We start from the raw sequence: 21,336 nt of genomic DNA, 5'->3' as shown, positions 1-21,336 counted from the left end.
AATTATTGCGAATCATAAACCATCAAGTGAGTGAAACAATTAGGTTGATCTGGCGTGATGCTCAACACACCTCAAAACGTGCAAAATTTTGGTAGGTCCCAACTCATTTTACGGCAGCTGCAGGTTAGGTGCAGCTCTTGCTTCGGTTTTGCTTTAGATACTTCATGTATCTTTCGTTTATACAAATGTATTGAATAATTTTCGTTGTGTCTTAGTTGCAGTTTTTTGGCAGTGATTTTTAATTAGCTCATTCCCGTTTCAGAATGGGTTAGGTCTATGTTCAGATTTTTGCCCTTCTGTTAGACTTTTGCAGATTCTTTCGTTCTAGTTAGATTAGCCTAGCCATATTTTAACTTTTTGAACGATAATGCGTAATTTAACTACTTGAATTCTTCATAGGTCAAAATTTTGTCAAAAAAAAGTTTTTTAAGGTCAAAATTTTCAATTTGTAGGTCAAAATTTTTCTTTTTTTATGTCAAAAAATAATTGCCCTAGTTATGACTGATTATTTGAACTAACCTCAAAACTGATTGAACAAAAAAAACGTGTTTACTGTTTAAGGCAGTCCCCCAACCCTATTTAGCTTGTTTTGGAGAAGTTTGTTGGGGGACAGACCACTTCAAAGTGTTGCCAAAAAAGACAATGAAAACTAAGAGAAATTTAAACCTCTAAAAAGATCATTGTAAAATACCTAACACTGTAATACTAACAGGCACTGGCGTAGAGTACGGGGGTGCGGGGGTGCGGCGCACCCCCGGCCGTAACCTATGTATAACGTCAAAATCGCATCTTTGTGCAAGTTACGTCGGTTAATTAAAACGTGTTTCCAGCTAAACAAACGCTTGCATTCAAGCCATTGATCGAACAGACATCGGCTGAAACGTAACAATTGTAATTGTTTCGCAATAAATGGGCATTTTAATGCAATATAAACATGACTTATAGACTAACGTTTTAGTATTATTTGTCGCAATAACTCGCTGCAATAAAAAAAAAATATAAAAATAGTTAACATATTAATTCGTAAGCCGAGTTTAATGTCCGTTTGCAAAGCTCTGCAACGGCCTAAACTTGTTCCAAGGTGACCTAAGTTTAAGCGTCAACAATACATAGTCGGCTGTTTTATTTTTTAGCGTGAATTGCCTTACTTTTATTTCCCGCCGTAACACGTTACTTTAAACTTAATCGTTGTTAAAATGGCTGATTCAGAAAATCGTCGTTACATCAGACGTCATTAGACGCAGAGCAAACGTTGCAATCAAAATCAAAGAAATTGCGCCAAGTGACTATTCGCAAATCAATGTGATAGAAACTACATGCTATGGCACGTAAAAATTGTCGTTATTTGGTCTTATAGGGGTACAAATACTGTACATGGTATAGGCATCATTTTTGGAAAATCAAACGGCGCACCCCCGGTAGTTTTTAAAACTCTACGCCTATGCTAACAGGCAACAACAAAGAACAGATATCAGTATATGCGAGTGCAAGTGTGTATTTATAAAGCTGGCAACAAGGGCATATGCTGAATTTTTGAACATTTGTGTATTTAGGTACAACGATACTTAACAACACCACTCAAAGATAGATAGCAAAAAGTTTTATCAGCTTAAAATCATTTTCAGTGGTTTTAAAGCTTGCTAAGGTAAGTTTGTATTTATTCAAAGTGCAACATTGGAGGCCTTGGGCGCTTAAAGTTAGTTTGAGGTAAATATTTGGGTTAGGTGGTACACATATTGTAATATACAAGGCCAATAAGACTACATAAAAACAGTGCAAATGTTGTAGCCTTGTTATGCAGGGTGATCAAAAAATAGACATCACAAATTTAAAACAGTGCAACCCTCACGAGTAGGTGTTTGTTTAAAAGTGTTGAGAATAGCCAAATGGAGTCTCAAATTTTTTGCAATATTTGTTTTGCAACATACAAATTTATCTGCAGCAACCGTATCATATACATTTATCATTGGGCCTTGAATCTGCTGTATGTATTATCTAAAAGCCACCATTGGTATCTCTCTGGTATTTAGCAGCGTTGGCCCACCACTCTAACTGTTTCAGACATCTTTCAATTCCCGAATCCATGTGAGAACCCTTAAAGAGCAACAAAATAATTAGCATCAGATATTAAGTATAGAAATAGAATAACAGCAAAAGCACTAAACTACAAACAAATTTTACACCAGAATAAATTTGTTGCCAAATACTGAATTTAAAACTTTACATTGCACTGTTTGTTGAGTAAGAACTTATTAATGCTCTATTACATTGTGCAATACAAGACATATACACAAGCAATTATAATGGAATTTGACATACACATGTTACATATAACAGATATATCAAACACGGGTCAAAATAGTCATTCTTTTGTCCCCTTTTTTCTATTTTGGTTTTATTACCGGTTCTGTGTCAAGTGGCATGCCATTTTCATCAAAGCATTTATGTACTTGCGAGATTGTGAACATGTTAGATATAGAAATGCATCCAAGTTCACCAAGCATTGCACGCAGTTGCATTCCAGCCCTTGCACCACCTACTACACCTGTATGCAAAAAAGTTGTTTGTTCCAGAACCTGTCCTGTATACACGTTATTTGTCTATGTCCATATTTATGAAAGTGAGTGTCAGCAAACTGTAGGGTGTTTCCATTTATAAACAGGGGGAGCAGAAATATAGTACATATCTTAAATCAAGCAATGTTAGTAATAGGACAAATGATTTTGATAAAAAAAATTAAAAACCTAAATCAGTGGTTCTTAACCTTTCTATCATGGCCAAACTTCTACAATATTCTTTAGCGTTTGGTCGAACCCCAACAAGTTACATCCTAGGTTTCAGATACATTGTCCTTTTGACCATATGTTTTTGTTGCCAACAAAGTTTCGTTGTTTTGGTGCTTACGAACAGTGCACACAGTGTTCTTTGTTACGTTAAATATAACCTAGTTACAACGTTCCATATTTACCATCCAGTAAATAAAAATTGCTATTTGTAGCAACTACATACCCCTATAGTTTGATTAAAACATTTGCTGGGTATTTGTACCTCAAAAGACCTTCGTCTAACCTCTGATTCATAAATTTGCATTTGGTTTTGCCAATGAAGAGGGAGTTTTATACTTAGTTAGTTCAGGACAAGGTAAAGAACCACTGGCCTATAGTCTATCAGTCTAATAAAGTCAATAGGTTGTTGGCTGCACAAAACAATACATATATACTTGGAGAATAGGTAATGATTGCAGAAGGTTTTCGTTCATAAGATCTTGGGCCAAAGTGATCCAAAGTGTTGGACAAAGCTGGTGGAATGGAGTGATTGTATTCTGCAGAAACCACCACAATGGCATCAGACTCAATTATCTGTTTAAAATAATATCAAGGTGAACAAGAAAAAAACAGTAAACTTGTTCAAGACGTTTATTGATAATTCAATTAAATTGAAAGATCACAAGTTTGTATCACAAAAGGTTCTTATTAAATAAAATTGCTATAAAAAGAATATTAAAATCTAAACATAAATTAGAAAATCATATAAAACTGCTAATAGCATAGCTTGAAAGACTCAAACCACATATTATGTAATTTATTTTAATAGGGTAAAGTTTGAATTGAACTTTGCCCAACCCCACCACGTTTCATGCTAATAACATTTATATGTTTGGGTAATGTTTTATTCACCAGTTTTATGCAACAAGCAGCAAGTACGTTTTTTGCTATAAACCTACGTGTTTGTCCATGTCTGAAAGTTGTTGAGGGGGGTTTTCAGTTCCTCTGTAGAAGTGACATGGTTTGTTCAAGAGTGGAAGAGTGTACTCCACAGGATCTACAATCAGGGAAATACATTTTATATTTAAACCAACACAACTTAAAAAAGTATAATGTTAACCATAACATATCTGTTGTTATATATATAAAGTGGAAACTTTCACATTTAGAATGTCTACAAACAATAAAGGAGGTAACAACTACCACAAGTGTTATGAATCAATGTTTGAAAAGAGTTTAGTAACGAAAACTAACATTACTTGTTTTATCCTGCATGATGGCCAGGTTGAGGCCCAAATAACATGGCTAAATAAGTACTAAGAATTACTAACAAAGGTGACCCAATTTAGGCCCATTATAAATTATATTCATTTTTTGTCGACCACTGACTTGCACGTTATGTACATTAGGTAACGTGTTCCTAGGAGAAATTTGTTGGTAAAAAATAAAACGAAAACCTCATTCAAGCAAAAAGCTTCCAAATATACTTTGGTAAGCCTTAACCACATGAAAGAAATAAAACTGTTTTTGGATGGTAAGAAATAGCTCTTGTTTGTTATATAAAGCTCAATATAAATATTTTTAAATATGGAAGCTTTCTTACCTACAAAGATAACATCAAGATTCTTTTCTTTGAGTTTTCGACAGACAAATTTTCCAACTCTGTCTCCAATTCTATTATTGCGAGTTGATCCCAAAAATACAACCACTTTTTTCCATACGTTGCTCATGGTACAATGTTAATGTCAAGAACTGTAAGAAAATTGACTAAAAACAAAATGTAATTAGGCTTGTTTTTCAATGTTGCGAATTGCAGCTACCAACATAGCCAATCCCAGATTATTTTAATGGGAACCACCTTAAACAATAATTCCAATAACCCCACAGCTGAACACCAGTTTATAGACCTACTGCTGTTCACATAAACCTGGTGCCTAAGTTTATCAATTTTATAGATCAGGACGAATGCCAGAAGAGCAATATAAAATTGATATTTTAGCTGGCAGCATCAGCTTATAGTGTAAGTTTATGTTTTTGATTGAACAGAAAACTTAAAAAGCACCAAATGTCAAAATTTGCCAATGCGATACTTATGTGCTTTGCTGCTTAGCAAAACATTTGAAATACAACTATTTCAAACAGTTTTAGTTGGTAAATATAGTGTTGTTGCCAGGCATATTTAATAAACTAATTTTGATCTGTTGGCAACCGCAATTGTATGCAAGTTATGTTTTTTAAATCCTTGTTTTGCAACAACAATGAATGCTATTTAATTTATTCAATTGCTTTTTACTGACAAATATACAACCATTTCATTAACTTATGTGCAATATAAGTAAAAGTAATTGTATCTCTATACTAGCTAGGCAAACATATTTTATGCAGCAAATACTAATGCAACAAATTGCGAAATATCAAACACGCATTTTTAGCATCGACAGCAACCTTTGAAATAACAATAAAAAAATCTACTGCATTACATTATTAGTTATTACATTAATCTGCCTGATTCAATGCAAAGTATACATAAAACATGTAGTCCAAGTCCAACCCATTGTTACGCAATAGAGCCGCATGGACGCCATTTTGTGTCCAAATTATTACAGCAGGTATAGGGAAAAACACATAAATTGTCTGATTTTAAAAAAACTGGTGGGCTTTAACGCGAATTTGATCAGCCAAATCGAATAAAACTTTTGGGTTCTAACATTTGAGCGTGATAATGCTCGCTGATGTAAGGTTTTTTAACGTGAGACTTTTAAGTAGTCCATGAATGTAGGTTACAAGGACCGTTTGCAACCTTTTTTAAGAAATAACTTTCTAGATTTTGCTAAAATTTTACAAATCACCCTAAAAATTAAATAACAAAGTTGAGGTGCAGTTTTTCTCGACAACCGAAAGGTGGCAGTATTGGGTTCTTTGGAAATTTTTGTTTGTTTTTAATTCAGTTTACAAATGGATTTACAATTATTCTGAACAGTATCGTTTTCAAATATTACCGAACCACTTTTTAAATGGCTAAACCAGGGGTAGGCAACCTGCGGCCCATTGATTAAAGTTGTGCGGCCCGCGAGATTTCAAATGTAGCCTACTGGCAAACGAGTCCAATTATTATATATTTTTGAGCACATTAGTGCGCCTGGTGCTACTTTTCTGCGACCTGACAATATGCTGCTAGAATTAAATGTGAATTAAACTTGTAGTAAAGCATTTTGGTATGCAACAAAATAAATTCACCTTGTGTTATATACCGGTAACGGTGGGGCCCGCGATCTAATCATCGCAATTGTATTTTGCCCTACAGTGACAAAGGTTGCCCACCCCTGGGCTAAACCATCAATTTATTTTTTTGCAGAAATGCCACACAGTTTTTTGCGATGCCCAATAAAATTAAAAAATTCTTACATTACAGTGCATAAAAAAGAACACCTTTTTAATCACCTTTTAATCTGTTTTTAAAATCTCTTTTCCATCAATAAGAATTAAAATTCTCTGTTTCATCGGTTACAAATTGTCGTTGTTATATCAGGTAGAGAACTGATTTCAAGAAACAAAACGTAATAGACTACGTACATGAAAACAATTTAAACTGCTGCGTTTAATTAAGCAAAAAAATTTGTCGATAATCAAACACAAAATTCACGTTGTTCTTTACAATGATTAGTGGAATAGTAAAAAGTCGGATAATCGAACTAAAAACATTAAAATGTCCTAAAAACCTCCTGAAGACATCACATGGCTATTAAACCTAATAAACTGTTAACATTCGTATGTACACCAGCCCGTTGTCAATTGCGATAAAATTTGACTATGCTATCAATATGCGCTCGACAAATTGGACACATGCGCAAAGCAGACGCGCAGTTAACGCAAGAACACACATGACCACACGTCATAAGCACACAGTCGCATTTCGAATCTAAACAAATTTTGCACAAATCTTCCTCAACCGAATTACACTCCCCTTTATTTTCCTCTTGTGAAAACGTAGCTGGCATAATAGCGGTACTTTTGACTGGTAATTGATGTTCAGTCGGTGAAGCAGGTTTTTTGTAGGTAACTTTTTTACTATTTGGGAAAGGTGACATTAAAGCCATACCAGCAGACTGTCTAGTTGTTGGTGATGGTTGATTTGTGTTTGCTGGGGTGCTTTCATTAGCTTCTGTTGTGCTAATAGAAGGTAACGTTTTATCACAGGGCGGCTCATATTCTTGTACATCTGTAACAAGCCTCATAAGGGACGTGTACATTTCGTGTTCTGTTTCCAAATGTCTGCACGAAAGAAAATTTGCGTATTAGAAGTCAGCACGTTTGACTTGAACAACATATGGACTAGACCAGTGCTTTTCAACCGGGTGTATTGTACACCCCAGGGTGTACCATAATTTTTAACGGGTGTACCACTTTGATGGGGTGTACTGGGGTGTACCATATACAAAATATAATATACCTATGACTAGGTATCACAATAGGCAGGTTTTAGTTTTAGAACAGACTGACTGGAGTGAACAATATATGGCACAACATGCATCTCAAGTGTACGTAGATTTTAAGCTGCAAAACTCTATTTGTGACGTCATAGTTTAATATTTCACTTCATAATCGTTGTTAATGGTAGTTATTTTTTAAGTAGAAAGTGGATTATGGCTTGTTGCTCATCATTATTTCTGTTTGCTCATCATTCTTTCTGTTAGGACCACAGAATCAGTGTGTTACAGGGTTGAATAAATTTTTCACTGGGGTGTACAAATTTTGAGCGAACGTTAAAAGGGTGTATCGCTTCAAAAAAGGTTGACAAGCACTGGACTAGACTTGTCAATAAAAAGCCATTTTCAACGAATGTCAATGATTCACAATTGTCTAGCGCAATAGGGCATTGTTTGGTTTCAAAGAGCATTCTTACAAAACAGATAAAGCATTGTCCAAATTCGAATTAAAAACTACAACTACGTAGAAGTGAAAAGCACGTTTTGGCTAAACTTCGTTTAAAAATACAAAATATCTAACGAAAGCAACTGTTTTAGCATTTACTTTTTTGATCAATTTGCAATTATCAACAAACTTAAAAACCTACTTTTTAACTACAGCCTCAATCACTTGTGTGTCGAAACCAAAGTTAAGAGCTTCCTGGTACAATTCAGTTTTCTTTGCTTCGTCAAATTCACCAGTCAGGTCATAGGTGGTCATTGGTACATCTGTGTCAGCTTGATAGTGATTTGTAGGTGGTGGAACATCGTTTAAGGCACTTTGAATGCTTGACACCAGTTTGTTTTTGTTGTGCACAACTGGTCGCTTTAGGTTTGGAAACTGGCTTGAAACCCAATGCACGTATTCAAGGCCTTTCTTTTCTCTTAGAAATTCACAACTGAAAATTTGAAAGGTAAGTTTAAAGTAAGCTCAAACTGTCAATGCATCAATGTAGTAGGGTCGTTGAAAATGTATATTTATTTAAACTAATTACCAGCTTTAAAGCAAACGCGTAATAAATAGTTGTCAATACCCGTATTTTCCACAGAGACAAATTTACAACAGCAAAAAACATCGAAAAAAGTTTTTTTTTTCAAAAAGTGTTTGACTTAACATTATGTTTTACATGACTGTTGAAACAAGTTTTTTTTTTAAATCTAACCAATGTAAAACTTTTTCCTTAACCCTTTTCGGCGCGTAGGCAACCTTGGAATTAAAGTTAAACGAAAAACTTACTTTGGATACCATTTGCAATGTTCAAACCAGGGGTCATCGTCTCTAGCCCAGTCCTTCAGACCCCCGTTACAGTGAAAACATTTTACTCGATCTGAAGTGCCCAGATAGTATAGACCAGCCTGAGCAAGTTGTACAGCAGTTGCTTTGATGTGATTTGGCCAGTTTCGTGAAAATGTCATCACACGAGTCTTGAATTCCGACATCTCAGGCCGATGTGGAGTTTGCCTTATTCCGTTTACGACATCGGTATGATTTCTGTGGGTCAAATCAGTCATGTGATTTCGAGCGTTTATGAACCGACCATAGAATGTTAAAATGGCGCAACTGTGATTTCATGTGTGTGCTGCCTGACGCGGAATGAACAAAGCACAAAGGGCATACCAAGCTCGACGCCCACGCAGATGTAAGTACAAGCGCAATTGCTTATTTGACCCGTTACTTTACAGGTCCATATTGCGCTTCTACTCCCCAATTTTTTCGCTCTAGAAGATTTTTTGACCTTATCCAAAGTTAACCAAAACTGAATCTAAAAAATACGAGAAACAATGAAAAACTAGACATGGTATCCATACATTTTAACTAACCTTTTCCTTGTGCCTGATGTTTCGCTGTACTGGTTCGCCTTGATGTTTAACCTGCGAATATAAACGACATTTGATAAATTAAGAAAACAACTAAAGATTACAATAAAGTCAAGTTTTGCAGTCGTCGTTAACAGTTTTGTAAAACCCCAGTTACAAAAGCCTGGATCGAACACAATCAACCAAAAACCTTTGGTTAAGGAATTGAATTTGATACAAAATATACTTTATTTCAGTTCAAAACAATTTACCTTGATCTTTGCTGGTCTTTTAAAGGACAATATGCGTCGCTACAATCCATATTGGTGGAAAAAACTAGAAAAGTCGAAGCAGTACAGCAAACACACCAACCTTCGAACAGTCGTCAAGCGCAAAGGAACAGAGAATCGAACAGGAATAGCTTGGTTCGAACATGAAAAAAGCAAAAGTGCGTCACAAGCTCATAACCAGCACCGCGTCGACAAACACCACTAAGGGAATCACCTAAAAGTACCTCGGAGGGACAGCTGTGTTCGGTGCTGGCTTTGGCGTCGCCGCGTCACTTTACGGGTGAGGAGACCAAAATGAGTGAATCATGTATATGGTGGTGCGATGGTTGCATTTTTATTTGTTGTTCCGCCCTTTAAGGACACAAGTTTTTACTTTGTTTAGTATCAACCCTGATAATTTACTTTTTGTTGAAAAATGAACTTTTGTGCTTAATTAAACAAAAAACATACAGTATCCCTTGTTACTTAAGGATAACTTACATGAATGTAACTATGTTTTGTGACTAGCTAACTATTATATAGGGGTATTTGGAACCTTTTGACTATGTGTAAACGTAATCTATTCAATTTGTTTGTGAAAGCTGTGCGATGTGCCACTTGGGCAATGTAACTTATTTGTCGGAGGTTCAGAGATTCTGACGCAAAAGCAAAAAAAGAAAAAAAGGCCGGTATATATAAACGCTCTGCGCTGCACAGTAGGCCGTCGCATATGACCGGGAATGTTGTAAAAAGAAACCCCGCTTCCTTGGGTCAACATGGAGAGAAAAAGGAAAAAGGATCAGACTAACAAAAAAGCGGTTTACTCTAGAAGAGGTATTCAGCCGATTTTGCAGAGTCATTCCTTATAGTTCAAAGGCATTTTTCTCTTCTGTGTGAACTCGCCTTGCCACGTAAATATTAAATAAAGGCTTACAATAGTGTCAATGCCCAAAAGCCACTTTCCAAAAAATGCTAAACCGCCATATGCTTGGGGAATTTCCTTAATCGCCAAACAGTCACAGTGGTGTCAGTATGAAAATGATCTGCAGGGCTGTTGAGTCTAAGTTACTTATTTCTAGTTACAGTTTACTATAAATACGACGTTTGATCGTATTTTTCCTGCTTACTGTACTTGCTTTTGCACCACTCTTTGTTTCAGTTTTGGTGTTCATGCCTGATTTTGTAACCTGGTATGTCGTTTCGCGCAAATGCCGACCTGACAGGAACTAGATACGAGTTTACACAGCCACACCACCCAGAAATGGCAGAGTTCGAGAAAAGGGTGAAAACATTTATACCACACTGGCCGAAGAACACGAACGCTCTGCCTTCCCAGTTTGCAGATGCCGGATTTTACTTTACTGGCATCAGAGACAAAGTTAGATGCTATTACTGCAACGGAAGCTTACAACAATGGAACATAAATGACGATCCTTGGTTTGAACACGCAAAGGCCTTCCCAACGTAAGCACCATACTTCTAGAGTACAGTCAATATGTCGGCTACGCTAGTCGGCAACTATTTTTTATTACAGACTGGTTTAAAGTTTAAAGAATACCATAGTGCAGTAGTCCTTAAACTTTTTTGCTCTCTTGCCCTTTAGACTTTCATAAATATCTTCGTTTTTGTAGCAAATGTAAAGGAAAATTGGCATGACATTATTTGTGACTTTATTTAAGAAACATCGTATATTGAACCATATTAAATCTTTTCAAACATAAGCTGCAGACAGTGCAAACTGCTTCCACCTATTAGGTATCATCAGTGCAGCTGGTGACAAAAGATGGGCCGTATCGGCTAGTGTAGCCATCCAATGGCACTCCAGTTACTTGGGAGTAACAGGCGCATGTCCAGTTGTGGCATTACACAGCACAGGTAAAGCATGGGAAGCCTGTTACTCCTAATAAACTGGAGTGCCGTTGGATGGCTTTGCACTCGCCAATATGGCCTATGTCTTGTCACCAGCTGCACTGATGAGACATTATAGGTCGAAACAGTGTGCACTGTCTGCAGCTTATCATTTATTGACTTCATGCTTTTACATTTTCAAATATAGGTCTACACAACTTGCTTTTGACATTCTCTTTCTTTGTCAGATGCGGTTATCTCATTTCGCAAAAGGAACAACAATTCGTGCAGGACGTTCTTCAAACAGTTTCCGACGATAATGAGTCACTCAGATTCAGAAATACATTTGTAAGAACACATCCAAACCAACCAGCTAGAACAAACAACAGCCGAAACCGAAACCGGACACGCCGACATTCAAGACGCCATCGTTCACAACAATACACTGTAGCTAGTTTACACCAACCTGGCGACCGTTGTGTGTTTTGTGGGTTTGTCAGAAGTCATGCAATGATATTCGTGGCGTTGACTTTTGTCTTGTATTTCTTTTTCAATCGTTGTTAGATATGCTTTAACCAGTGGTGTTAGGGATGACAACTATTGTTTTCAACTTTAAAGAATTTATTTAAACCGGTATGGAAAAAGGTTGATTGTTTCATTTTTGTTCTTGGTTTCGCTACATATCTACATACTCGTTGTTTCATTTCGTTTTTTATGTGTTTTCGAGTGTCTGTATGTGGGCTAATTGCCGCCGACCACTCGGCCAAGATTTTAATGCAAACATGTACCATACGTGGTGCTTACATTGGTTGCTTCTTACAGGGAGAGAACAATCAATAGTTTGTCCGTTTTACTTCTAAATTAACACTGGCATTTTTTCATTCTGTGCAAATCACAACAAATCAATCCAACATCGATGATTTCCCATACAAACTTGTGCTAGTATGGCATTTCTATACTCTTGTGTGTTTGACGTAATCTTTTGGTCAAGTGTGTTGCAATCCAACGAGGCATACAATGCTTCAACAATACATTCTATACAATTGCTTTATTAGTAAAGCGTTGTTACCAACAGTAGCAAGGCATTTCTTAAAGGTTGTGGAAAAGGTTCTCTCCGCAAACGACAGGTGACTGTTTAGTTACTTCGCGCACTCATGTTACGTCACACAGTGACACAGCAACATCCAGTCATATGAATTTGAAAAAAAGGGGACAAAGGGATTCGTATTTGTCATACGGTTTTTCCAACACCGTGTCTGGCGCAGAGGTGTACAGAGTCTGATTCTTTAGACTCCGACTCCTCTCCGGGTCCGACAAAATTAAATATTAAATATATTAAATAAATAGCGCAAAATCAGACTCCGACTCCTGATAATACTCCGGTGTAACAGACAATTGTTGTCATAACGAAGCAATAATAAACGCAAAATTAACTCCGGATCCGGCTCCGGCAGGCCTGATAAAACATAAACTCCGGCTCCGGTTAGACTCCGGCAAATTTTGGCAAAATCCGGCTCCGGACACTCCGGAACTCCGGCTCGTGTACACCGCTGGTCTGGCGGCTTCACCAGGGAAAGCCCCTTAAATTATCCCGCATATCTTTGGTGCGTTTCACATTGTGCTTCAAACTATCTTATGATGACGATACAACGCGTTTATTACGTCATAAATAGTGATTTAAGATCGATTGTCTCCTATTAATGACTACAACTAGAAAAAACCTCCTATGTCTGTTTTACTGCACGACAAAAAAGAGGCTATTTTTTTAGGCTGCACCTTATTGTTATGATCAAAATAATTTGCAAAGTCTGGCTACAGAAAAACCAACCAAAAGCTTCGTGCTTTGATTCATTATAACGCAAGGACTAAAAGCTTTAAACTTTAATGACCAATTAAACTGCAATAATGAATAAAAATATAATCAGGCAGTGTCTCTGTGCAAAACTTCAAACCGTTCAACATTCTCTGTTGCCATTTCAAGGTAAATAAACTCAACTTTCTTCACATAAAACAGGAAGTAAGGTCGAAGCACAGTTAGTAATAAGGGGCAATTAGTCAGTGACAAAAACACACATGAATTAGAGTGCGGCAAGAATTCCTGAGGCATTGATCAAGGCGTTTGGCACCAATAACCAGGTTAACGTCCTAGCCTTGGCTTGGTGCTCCTTGAGTCTAGATCGAAAATTTTAATGGTCTTTGCAAAACATGTTCAAAAATACAACTAATTCGGCTGAAACCTTGTGCTCTCTGACTCAACAGCGTACGCCGTACAGTATAACAATTCTGTTAAAAAAAGAGATGATACGCTTTTAAAGCTTAGAAAGTAACAACACCGATATACACCCTGACTCAATAACAACAACATTTAAGTGCACACACTGTTACTTGCGATAAAATTTGACAATACTTTCAATATGCGCTCTGCAAATTGGACACATGCGCAGAGCAGACGCGCAGTTAACGCAAGAACACACATGACCACACGTCATAAGCACACAGTCGCATTTCGAATCTAAACAAATTTTGCATAGATCTTCCTCAACCGAATTACACTCCCCTTTATTTTCTTCCTGTGCTGATGCAGCTGGCAGAATAACAGTGTTTTTGACTGGTAATTGATGCTCAGACGGTGAGGCAGGTTTTTTGTAGGTAACTTTTTTACTATTTGGGAAAGGTGACATTAAAGCCATACCAGCTGATTGTCTAGTTCTTGTTGAAAGTTCATTTGTTTCTGCTAGTGTACTTTCATTAGCTTCTGTTGTGTTGATAGATGACAACGTTTTTTCACAGGGTGGCACATATTCTTGTACATCTGTAACAAGCCTCATAAGGGACGTGTACATTTCGTGTTCTGTTTCCAAATGTCTGCACAAAAGAAAATTTTCGTATAAGAGGTCAGCACGTAGGACTTGAACAACATATGGACTAGACTTGTCACTAAAAGGCCATTTTCAACGAATGTCTATGATTCACAATTTTTGGTTTCAAAGAGCATTGTTACAATGAAACAGAGAAAGCATTGTCCAAATTCGAATTAAAAACTACAACTAAGCAGCCATTAAAAAGGAAGTTTCGGTTTAACTTTGTTAAAAATACTGAACATATACCGAAATCAACCGTTTTGGCATTTACCTTTTTAATCAATTTGCGATTTTTAACAGACTCGGAAACTTACTTTTTAACTACAGCCTCAACCACTTGCATGTCGAAACCAAAGCCAAGAGCTTCTGTGTACAATTCAGATTTCTTGGCCTCTTCAAATTCACCAGTCAGGTCATAGGTGGTCATTGGTACATCTGTGTCAGCTTGGGAGTGGTTTTTAGGTGGTGGAACATCGTTTAAGGCACTTTGAATGCTTGACACTAGCTTGTTCTTGTTGTGAACAACGGGTCGTTTGAGGTTGGGAAACTGGCTTGAAACCCAATGGACATAATCAGGGCCTTTCATTTCTCTCAGGAATTCACAACTGAAAAGTTGTAAAATAAGTTTAAAGTAAGCTCAAACTGACAATGAATCAATGTAGTAAGATCGTTATAAACGTATATTTATTTAAACTAAGTACCATAGCTTTTAAGTAAAAGCGACATAAATAGTTGTTAACATCCATATTCTCCACTGAGACAAATTTACAACAGCTTAAAACATAGAAATAAATTCTAAAATGTGTTTGACTTTATATATGTTTTACATGACTGTTAAAACAAGTTTTTTGAACAAACTAACAAATGTAAAACTTTTTCCTTAACCCGTTTCAGATGCGTAGGCCTATAACTGACCATAATTCAGGTTTAAGTTTATGTGACGAAAAACTTACTTTGGATACCATTTGCAATGTTCAAACCAGGGATCATCGTCTCTCGCCCAGTCCTTCAGACCCCCGTTACAGTGAAAACATTTCACCCGATCTGAAGTTCCCAGATAGTATAAACCAGCCTGAGCAAGTTGTACAACAGTTGCTTTGATGTGATTTGGCCAGTTTCGTGAAAATGTCATCACTCGACTCTTGAATTCCGACATTTCTGGTCGATGGGGAGTTTGCCTTTTTCCGTTTGCGACATCAGTATGATTTCTGTGTGGCAAATCAGTCCTGTAATTTCGAGCGTTCATGTACCGACTGTGCAATGTTGAAATGGCGCAACTGTGATTTCATGCGTGTGCTGACGAGGATTGAACCACGCACAAAGGTCATATCGAGCTCTACACCCCCACAGACTAAAGGACAAGCGCCATTACTTTGTTTACGTGTTTCTTTTCAGGTCCGTATTGCGCTTCTACTCCCCAATACCCTACGAAATTCCCTTCGCTCTAAAAGATTTTGGCCTTATTCAAAGTTAACCAAAACTGAATCTAAATAGTACGAGAAATAAAAAAATAAAATTATATCTATTTAATTTAACTAACCTTTCTCGTGTGCCTGATGTTTCGCTGTACTGATTCGCCTTGATGTTTAACCTGCGCATATAAACGACTCTTGATAAATCAAAAAAACAATTATAGATTATAATAAAGTCAAGTTTCGCAGTCATTGTAAACAGTTTTATAAAACACGGATCAAACATCAACCAAACACCTTTCGTTAAGGAATTAAATTTGATACAAAATATAGTTTATTTCAGTTCACAACAATTTACCTTGATCTTTGCTGGTCTTTTGGGGGACAATATGCGTCGCTACAATCCATATTGGTGGAAAAAAACTAGAAAAATCGAAACAGTACAGCAAAACACACCACTCTTCTGACAGTCGTCAAGGGCAAAGAACCAGAAATTTGAACAGGAATAGCACAATCCAAACAAGAAAAAAGGCAAAGCGTGCGTCACAAGTTTCCACCAGCACCGCGTTGGCCAACACCACGAGGGGAATCACCTAAAAGCACCACAACGGGCAGCTGTGTTCGGTGTTGGTGTGCGATGAAGTAAAACGACGGCATGATTCAGCCAAAATGTGCTAGTACTGAGACACGTTAACACCATGAGTTATTCCATTTATGGCGTTTTTGCAGTTCCTTTAAAGGTCCAGAGGTTTTGCATTGTTTTCTGTAAACCCTGGAAATTTCCTTTTGTGTTGCAAGGTGCAATTTGCTGTTTAATATACGCATACACAAAGTTTACCTGATAGAGATTTACCAATTGTTTTGGTTTTATGTACTGCAATGACATTTGATACAAATTACAATAATAAAACGTGTAATGTTTTTATCAATACATCGAGTTTGGAATAACTGGTGATGTTACCACTCCTAAATACCTGTGGATAGTCAATGTCAAGGGATTTCAAATATTTATCTGATGATTTACTATTCTGAACATAATCCAAAACGAAACCTTTCTTACCAAATTAACAACTCAGTAAAATCTCCTAGAAAAACACGTTCTGACGATTTGTCCTCGTGACTTTTCAGCTCAGTCATTGGCTGTTCGAGTTTCAGTACCGCTCGCTTTTGTGACGTCACAATGCACTTCGTGGGTGTAAAAATGTACGCCGGGTTTAAGGTCTAGCTTAGATGGGTTAAAACAGCACAGAGAGAAGCAGTTGGGTCATCGAGGTAGGTTTATTGCAGGTTTTTATTGCCTACGTTTTATGTGTTATGTGTTTCATATGCCTTGCTTAAAATGCTTGTGTCTAAAATAAAGGAACTTTAGAAGCAAATGATACGAAGGATGAGGTTTACAAATATAGCTGTAACATTTTAGGCAAAAGTAGACGCAAACGGTAATAATTGTAATCAAGAATATTCACACTGAAAGAATACTTGAGTGAAAAACGACATAAGTGCGATTGATAAGGCGGCGTAAAATAAGATGTTATAGAGTTTAAAGGTACAATGCTAATCTGATCTTTATACTAGGGCCATGACAGGGTTCAATACTTTTATAGTTATGAAGAGCGTATTGTTTCCATAAACTAATACGGCACTGTAAACTGAATAACCTATTTACATGAGTCATTTCTTCAAAACAAATTTTGGAAAATCGCATTTTGTACTAGGCTCGGGTTACCAGACGGCTGGAATTTTTCGGACTTGTCCGGAATTCAGGGGTAATCTGTGACCGAACATAATTTTCAAATACGCTCTTAATGTCCGAAAATCGGTATTTAATAGCCTACAATTCTCAAAGGGGTAAAATGCCTCATCACGATAACTTTCAAAATTGACTGTTTCGTTTCTTACCTATTTCTGCGAACAAGGATGTTTATGTTTACTGTTGTCTGTGCGGCTTTTGATACACGGTTCCATGAAACGCAATACGGCACCCATTTGATTTCGAGAACGGTATTTATTAAAAATGTCCGGAATTTGTTCCAATCAGATATGGTAACCCTACACTAGGGCTATCTTTTGTATAGTGAACGTGGATTAAAAACAGTTTACAGGCAACGCTTGAACGCAACATACGCTCGCGCATGCTCACACACACATACGCGCGCAGAAGCGGTTTTGTCGATGATAATTTGCAATGTCACCATAGTTAGTATACTATGATGTCACTCCGTCTCCCCTTTTGTTTGTCCCCTACGGTATTGACCACCGGAAATGATTCAAGCTGGGGGTTTTTTGCTGTATTTAAATGCAGCCTGCTTAACACTTGCAGCAGCGTCAAGCTAATCCACAATACAAGCAATTAAGTGTGCCACTAACACAATCGCCAAATTTAGCGAGGTAAAACAAGCCTACCTACATGTAACAGATTACACAACAGAATCACCCCTCCACCAACAGGAAATGTGGGGAAGGGATTTGGGTACGGAAACGAACATACCAAACTGGGGACACATATACAATAATACAAAATTTGTACGATAGAAACAAAATTAAGAGCCTTTCAAATGAAATTGAATTTAAGAGCCATAATAACTAATGATAAATTATATACAGTTGGCATAGTACCCTCACAACAGTGCGTTTTCTGTAAAGATTTTCCAGAAACCCTTTTACATCTTTTTTACTCATGTACTGTAACTGCAAAGTATTGGGAAAATGTTACTGCGTGGATTTCCAGCAAACTGTTAATTGATGTTAGACCTCGTGCTATCTTATGTTTATTTGGAACTGATGACCAAGAACTGTTACTGAACTGCATCCTTCTGTGTGCGCGATATGTTATTTTTCAGAGCAAATACGCGCAAAGTAAACCAACCTTGCAAAGATTTATTTATTCCCTAAAAACGCTAAAACACTCGGAATTCCTACTTGCAACTAAAACCAACAAACGCCGCGTATTTCTTGTCTTGTTCGTATTCTTTCTCATTTTACTTGTTATCGTAATAATAATAATAATAAAAAAGAAGTGTGCCACTAACGCAAAAATGTACCTAATTCCATAGGCTTGTTCCACGCAACTAAATTGAACAAACAGAATGAACACTCAAAACGCAGCGGTCCCTATGTTGCCATAAAAGAACAAAGATCATGTCCCACGCGTAATAATTATGTATAAAACCTGAGGTGTCTGCGTAAACAATTTAAATTTAATTCGCAACAGAAAACTACAAAATGTGAAATAATAGGTGAGATCTCTACAGTAAAATAACGTGATTAACATAAAGATGTCACAAATGTTTCAAAAACGTATTGAAAAGCGATGCAATGTGTATGGAAACTGTTGCGGAAGCACTAAATTGCAGTGTCATTCCGTGCTCATTTCCTGTTGGTTCCTCTTTTTAACGCGACATGCCACGTAAATATTGTGCCTTGAGTTCACAAGTACTGTTTGACCAGAGAACCTTACCGTTTTACAACCAGAAGTAGATAAAGAAAAAGCAGAACTCTAAATAATCCTAAAAATTACAGTTAACATGCAAGAATGTATACAAAAAATTTATAGGAAAAACATGCCCAATCTAAAAAGCGTATCAGGGAAGGGGATGTTGGGTCTAAGTTTAACTTTTAATGTTGCTGAACCCAACCCCAAGGACTTGCATTTTTAGACTTTTTTTCTGAATAATGTGATCATTTTAAATTTGTTTTGATGTGACTGTTTACTTTTTTCAGCTTTTTTTTGTTCACGCCTAAATTTGTGGACTGATATGTCGTTTGACGCAAATGCCAACCCGCAAGAAATTAGATACGAATTTACACAACCTCACCGCCCAGAAATGGCCGAGTTCGGAAAACGAGTGGAAACTTACCTACCAAACTGGCCCAACAATACGAATGCTCTGCCTTGCCAGTTCGCCAGTGCCGGGTTCTACTATACTGGCATCAGGGATAAAGTCAGATGCTTCTACTGCAACATAAGTTTACAACAATGGCATAAAAATGATGATCCTTGGTTTGAGCACGCAAAGGCCTCCCCGACGTAAGTATGCTATCCTTATATTTAGTTAAAACGGTTCAAACTAGTAAGCTATACTAGCAGACGTCAAGGCTCGTCCATGGGGTGCACAACTCGACTGCGGAAGTCAAAATGGTGCCAAAATTAAACTGCCATTTCAGAGAAAATTAGTTTGGTTTATTTTAAGAGCGTTAAAAGGTTTTTGCTACTATTGCAACTATAGGTATATAACAGCCAAAAAATCCAGATTTTTTCGTATCCATGCCGTTTTCAACCATCTCATTGCACTATCACATAACCATATTTCTGTGTCTGTGTAGTTTAGATGTTTATTCGTGTTGTTTTGTTTTATTACAAATACTTTGTTTTTAATCGACCTCTGAACCTGTGAGGTCACCTTGAAAGACTAAAGAGGGTAGCATAATTGTAAATTCATTAATTTTTAGGTGCGGTTATCTCATCTCGCAAAAGGGACAACAATTCGTACAGGACGTTCTTCAAACCGTTTCCGTCGAGAATGAGTCGACTCAAAATGCAACAGCAAGGACACACCCAACCCGAACAGCAAGACGAAACAACGACCAAAACCGAAATCGCCGACGACCAGAACGCAACCGTTCACAACTAAATACTGCAACTAATCCAAATCCAGCTGGAAACCGTTGTGCATTTTGTGCGTTTGTTAGAAGTCACGCGTTGATAATCCTGGCTTTTGCCTTTGCCTATTTCATTTTCAGTCGTTTCTAGTTAATTTCTAGCAAGGACCATTCTTTTAATCCAGCGTTTTTAAATTGTTACACTTTCTTTGAATCAGTTAAGACATAGATGAATAGCTGGGATCAGCCCTGAAGCGTCGATTCAGACTAGCGACCACGACACACTTATGTAGAATTCGATGCTTTGTACTTCTATACTTTTAGTGTTCCATTTTGATGCGCTATGAAGTTTTACTAGAGCTTTTTAATCCTGGTTCTATAGTCATGTGCCATAATTAGATTTAGCTCGCCATGTTTTTATTGTCTCGTAATTTAAATCCATTGAGTAAGGTTGTAGCAAAAAAATCATATATAAAAATCTAACATTGTTCTATTTACTAGGTGGACTATATTTGTTTGTATGCTTGTGCAATATTATGATCACATTTTCATTGAAATCTTTAAAACTAAATAGTCAACAAAAATGAAACAAGATTGTCACATTAGAAGTTAATTCGAGTAAAAAAGTATAACACACATACAAATACAAACTAACAACAAAGCACTACAACACAGTGAAAATACAGATATAATGAACGTGAGTCGAATAAAACTTTTTTGTTACATCAATAAAAACTTACCTAGTGCATTGGTCTTGTTGTTGAACGTTCATTGTTTGTGTAACAATCGCATTCTGTTTGTTTCGGAGACATTTTATCCAGTATATTCAAGAAACGAACTGCGTACACTCTTGTTCCCAAAGTCAAGGCATGAAAACTGCAAGGCACTTGTACTGCACGAACCAACTCCACGTCCTGATAAGTTCTCCTTCCCTTCACGAAAAAAAACCTGGGGAAACACCGACTGGCTGTAACGTAACCGCTTGTTTTGCTTGACTTACTGATGATTTTCCATTTTGTATATTTTCTTCCGGTTTCCAAAACAATTGGTGAGCTTGGTGTTGCATTTCTACATTTAATAGCAAAGTAGTTAACATCATATTTTAAGTAGAAACCGTCTCCTTGCGTTTCCAATGGTAGGCAGTCGTATACCGGCTTGGGATGTCCCTAACGTTGTGGTCTGATTCGCAGGATCGAACCACCTTTGAGCCCAACGCACACCGTTGTCGTTAAACGACACGTGATTGGCTGTGCGGAATTGATTGTCTGACGTAGATGGCAATAAGGGCTATACCGCTATATAAAGGCTGAATGCACCCG

General features: G+C 37.1%; 3 protein-coding genes and 1 long non-coding RNA gene across 4 annotated transcripts; 2 read left to right on the top strand and 2 right to left on the bottom strand.

Annotated features, from left to right (window-relative positions):
* Positions 1 to 1,477: 1,477 nt before the first annotated feature.
* On the bottom strand, positions 1,478 to 4,561 carry LOC145229057 (quinone reductase-like). The gene is made up of 5 exons (XM_080094311.1): positions 4,369 to 4,561; positions 3,725 to 3,822; positions 3,221 to 3,359; positions 2,403 to 2,545; positions 1,478 to 2,094 (listed from the first exon to the last, which is right to left on the bottom strand). Exons 1-5 carry the CDS (start codon positions 4,493 to 4,495, stop codon positions 1,996 to 1,998), a joined length of 606 nt encoding a protein of 201 aa, XP_079950437.1. The 5' UTR covers positions 4,496 to 4,561; the 3' UTR covers positions 1,478 to 1,995.
* On the bottom strand, positions 4,533 to 16,762 carry LOC145229531 (uncharacterized). Its single transcript, XM_080094886.1, has 10 exons — positions 15,777 to 16,762; positions 15,547 to 15,597; positions 14,960 to 15,232; positions 14,321 to 14,611; positions 13,620 to 14,010; positions 9,301 to 9,413; positions 9,053 to 9,103; positions 8,469 to 8,723; positions 7,840 to 8,130; positions 4,533 to 7,037 (listed from the first exon to the last, which is right to left on the bottom strand). Exons 1-10 carry the CDS (start codon positions 15,824 to 15,826, stop codon positions 6,554 to 6,556), a joined length of 2,250 nt encoding a protein of 749 aa, XP_079951012.1. The 5' UTR covers positions 15,827 to 16,762; the 3' UTR covers positions 4,533 to 6,553.
* Positions 9,983 to 11,531, top strand: LOC145229058 (baculoviral IAP repeat-containing protein 7-B-like). The gene is made up of 2 exons (XM_080094312.1): positions 9,983 to 10,761; positions 11,354 to 11,531. Exons 1-2 carry the CDS (start codon positions 10,490 to 10,492, stop codon positions 11,463 to 11,465), a joined length of 384 nt encoding a protein of 127 aa, XP_079950438.1. The 5' UTR covers positions 9,983 to 10,489; the 3' UTR covers positions 11,466 to 11,531.
* Positions 16,763 to 19,142: 2,380 nt separating the features above from the next.
* On the top strand, positions 19,143 to 20,869 carry LOC145229927 (uncharacterized). The gene is made up of 2 exons (XR_013860515.1): positions 19,143 to 19,445; positions 19,868 to 20,869. It is a non-coding gene; the product is annotated as an uncharacterized LOC145229927 (long non-coding RNA).
* The last annotated feature ends 467 nt before the right edge of the window (positions 20,870 to 21,336 follow it).

This window comes from Phallusia mammillata, chromosome 5 (genome assembly GCF_965637545.1).
Source record: "Phallusia mammillata chromosome 5, kaPhaMamm4.hap1.1, whole genome shotgun sequence".
In the NCBI taxonomy this organism is placed as follows: domain Eukaryota; kingdom Metazoa; phylum Chordata; class Ascidiacea; order Phlebobranchia; family Ascidiidae; genus Phallusia; species Phallusia mammillata.
Note: the sequence above shows the minus strand (reverse complement) of the source record. Positions and strands in the feature narration are given on the sequence as shown.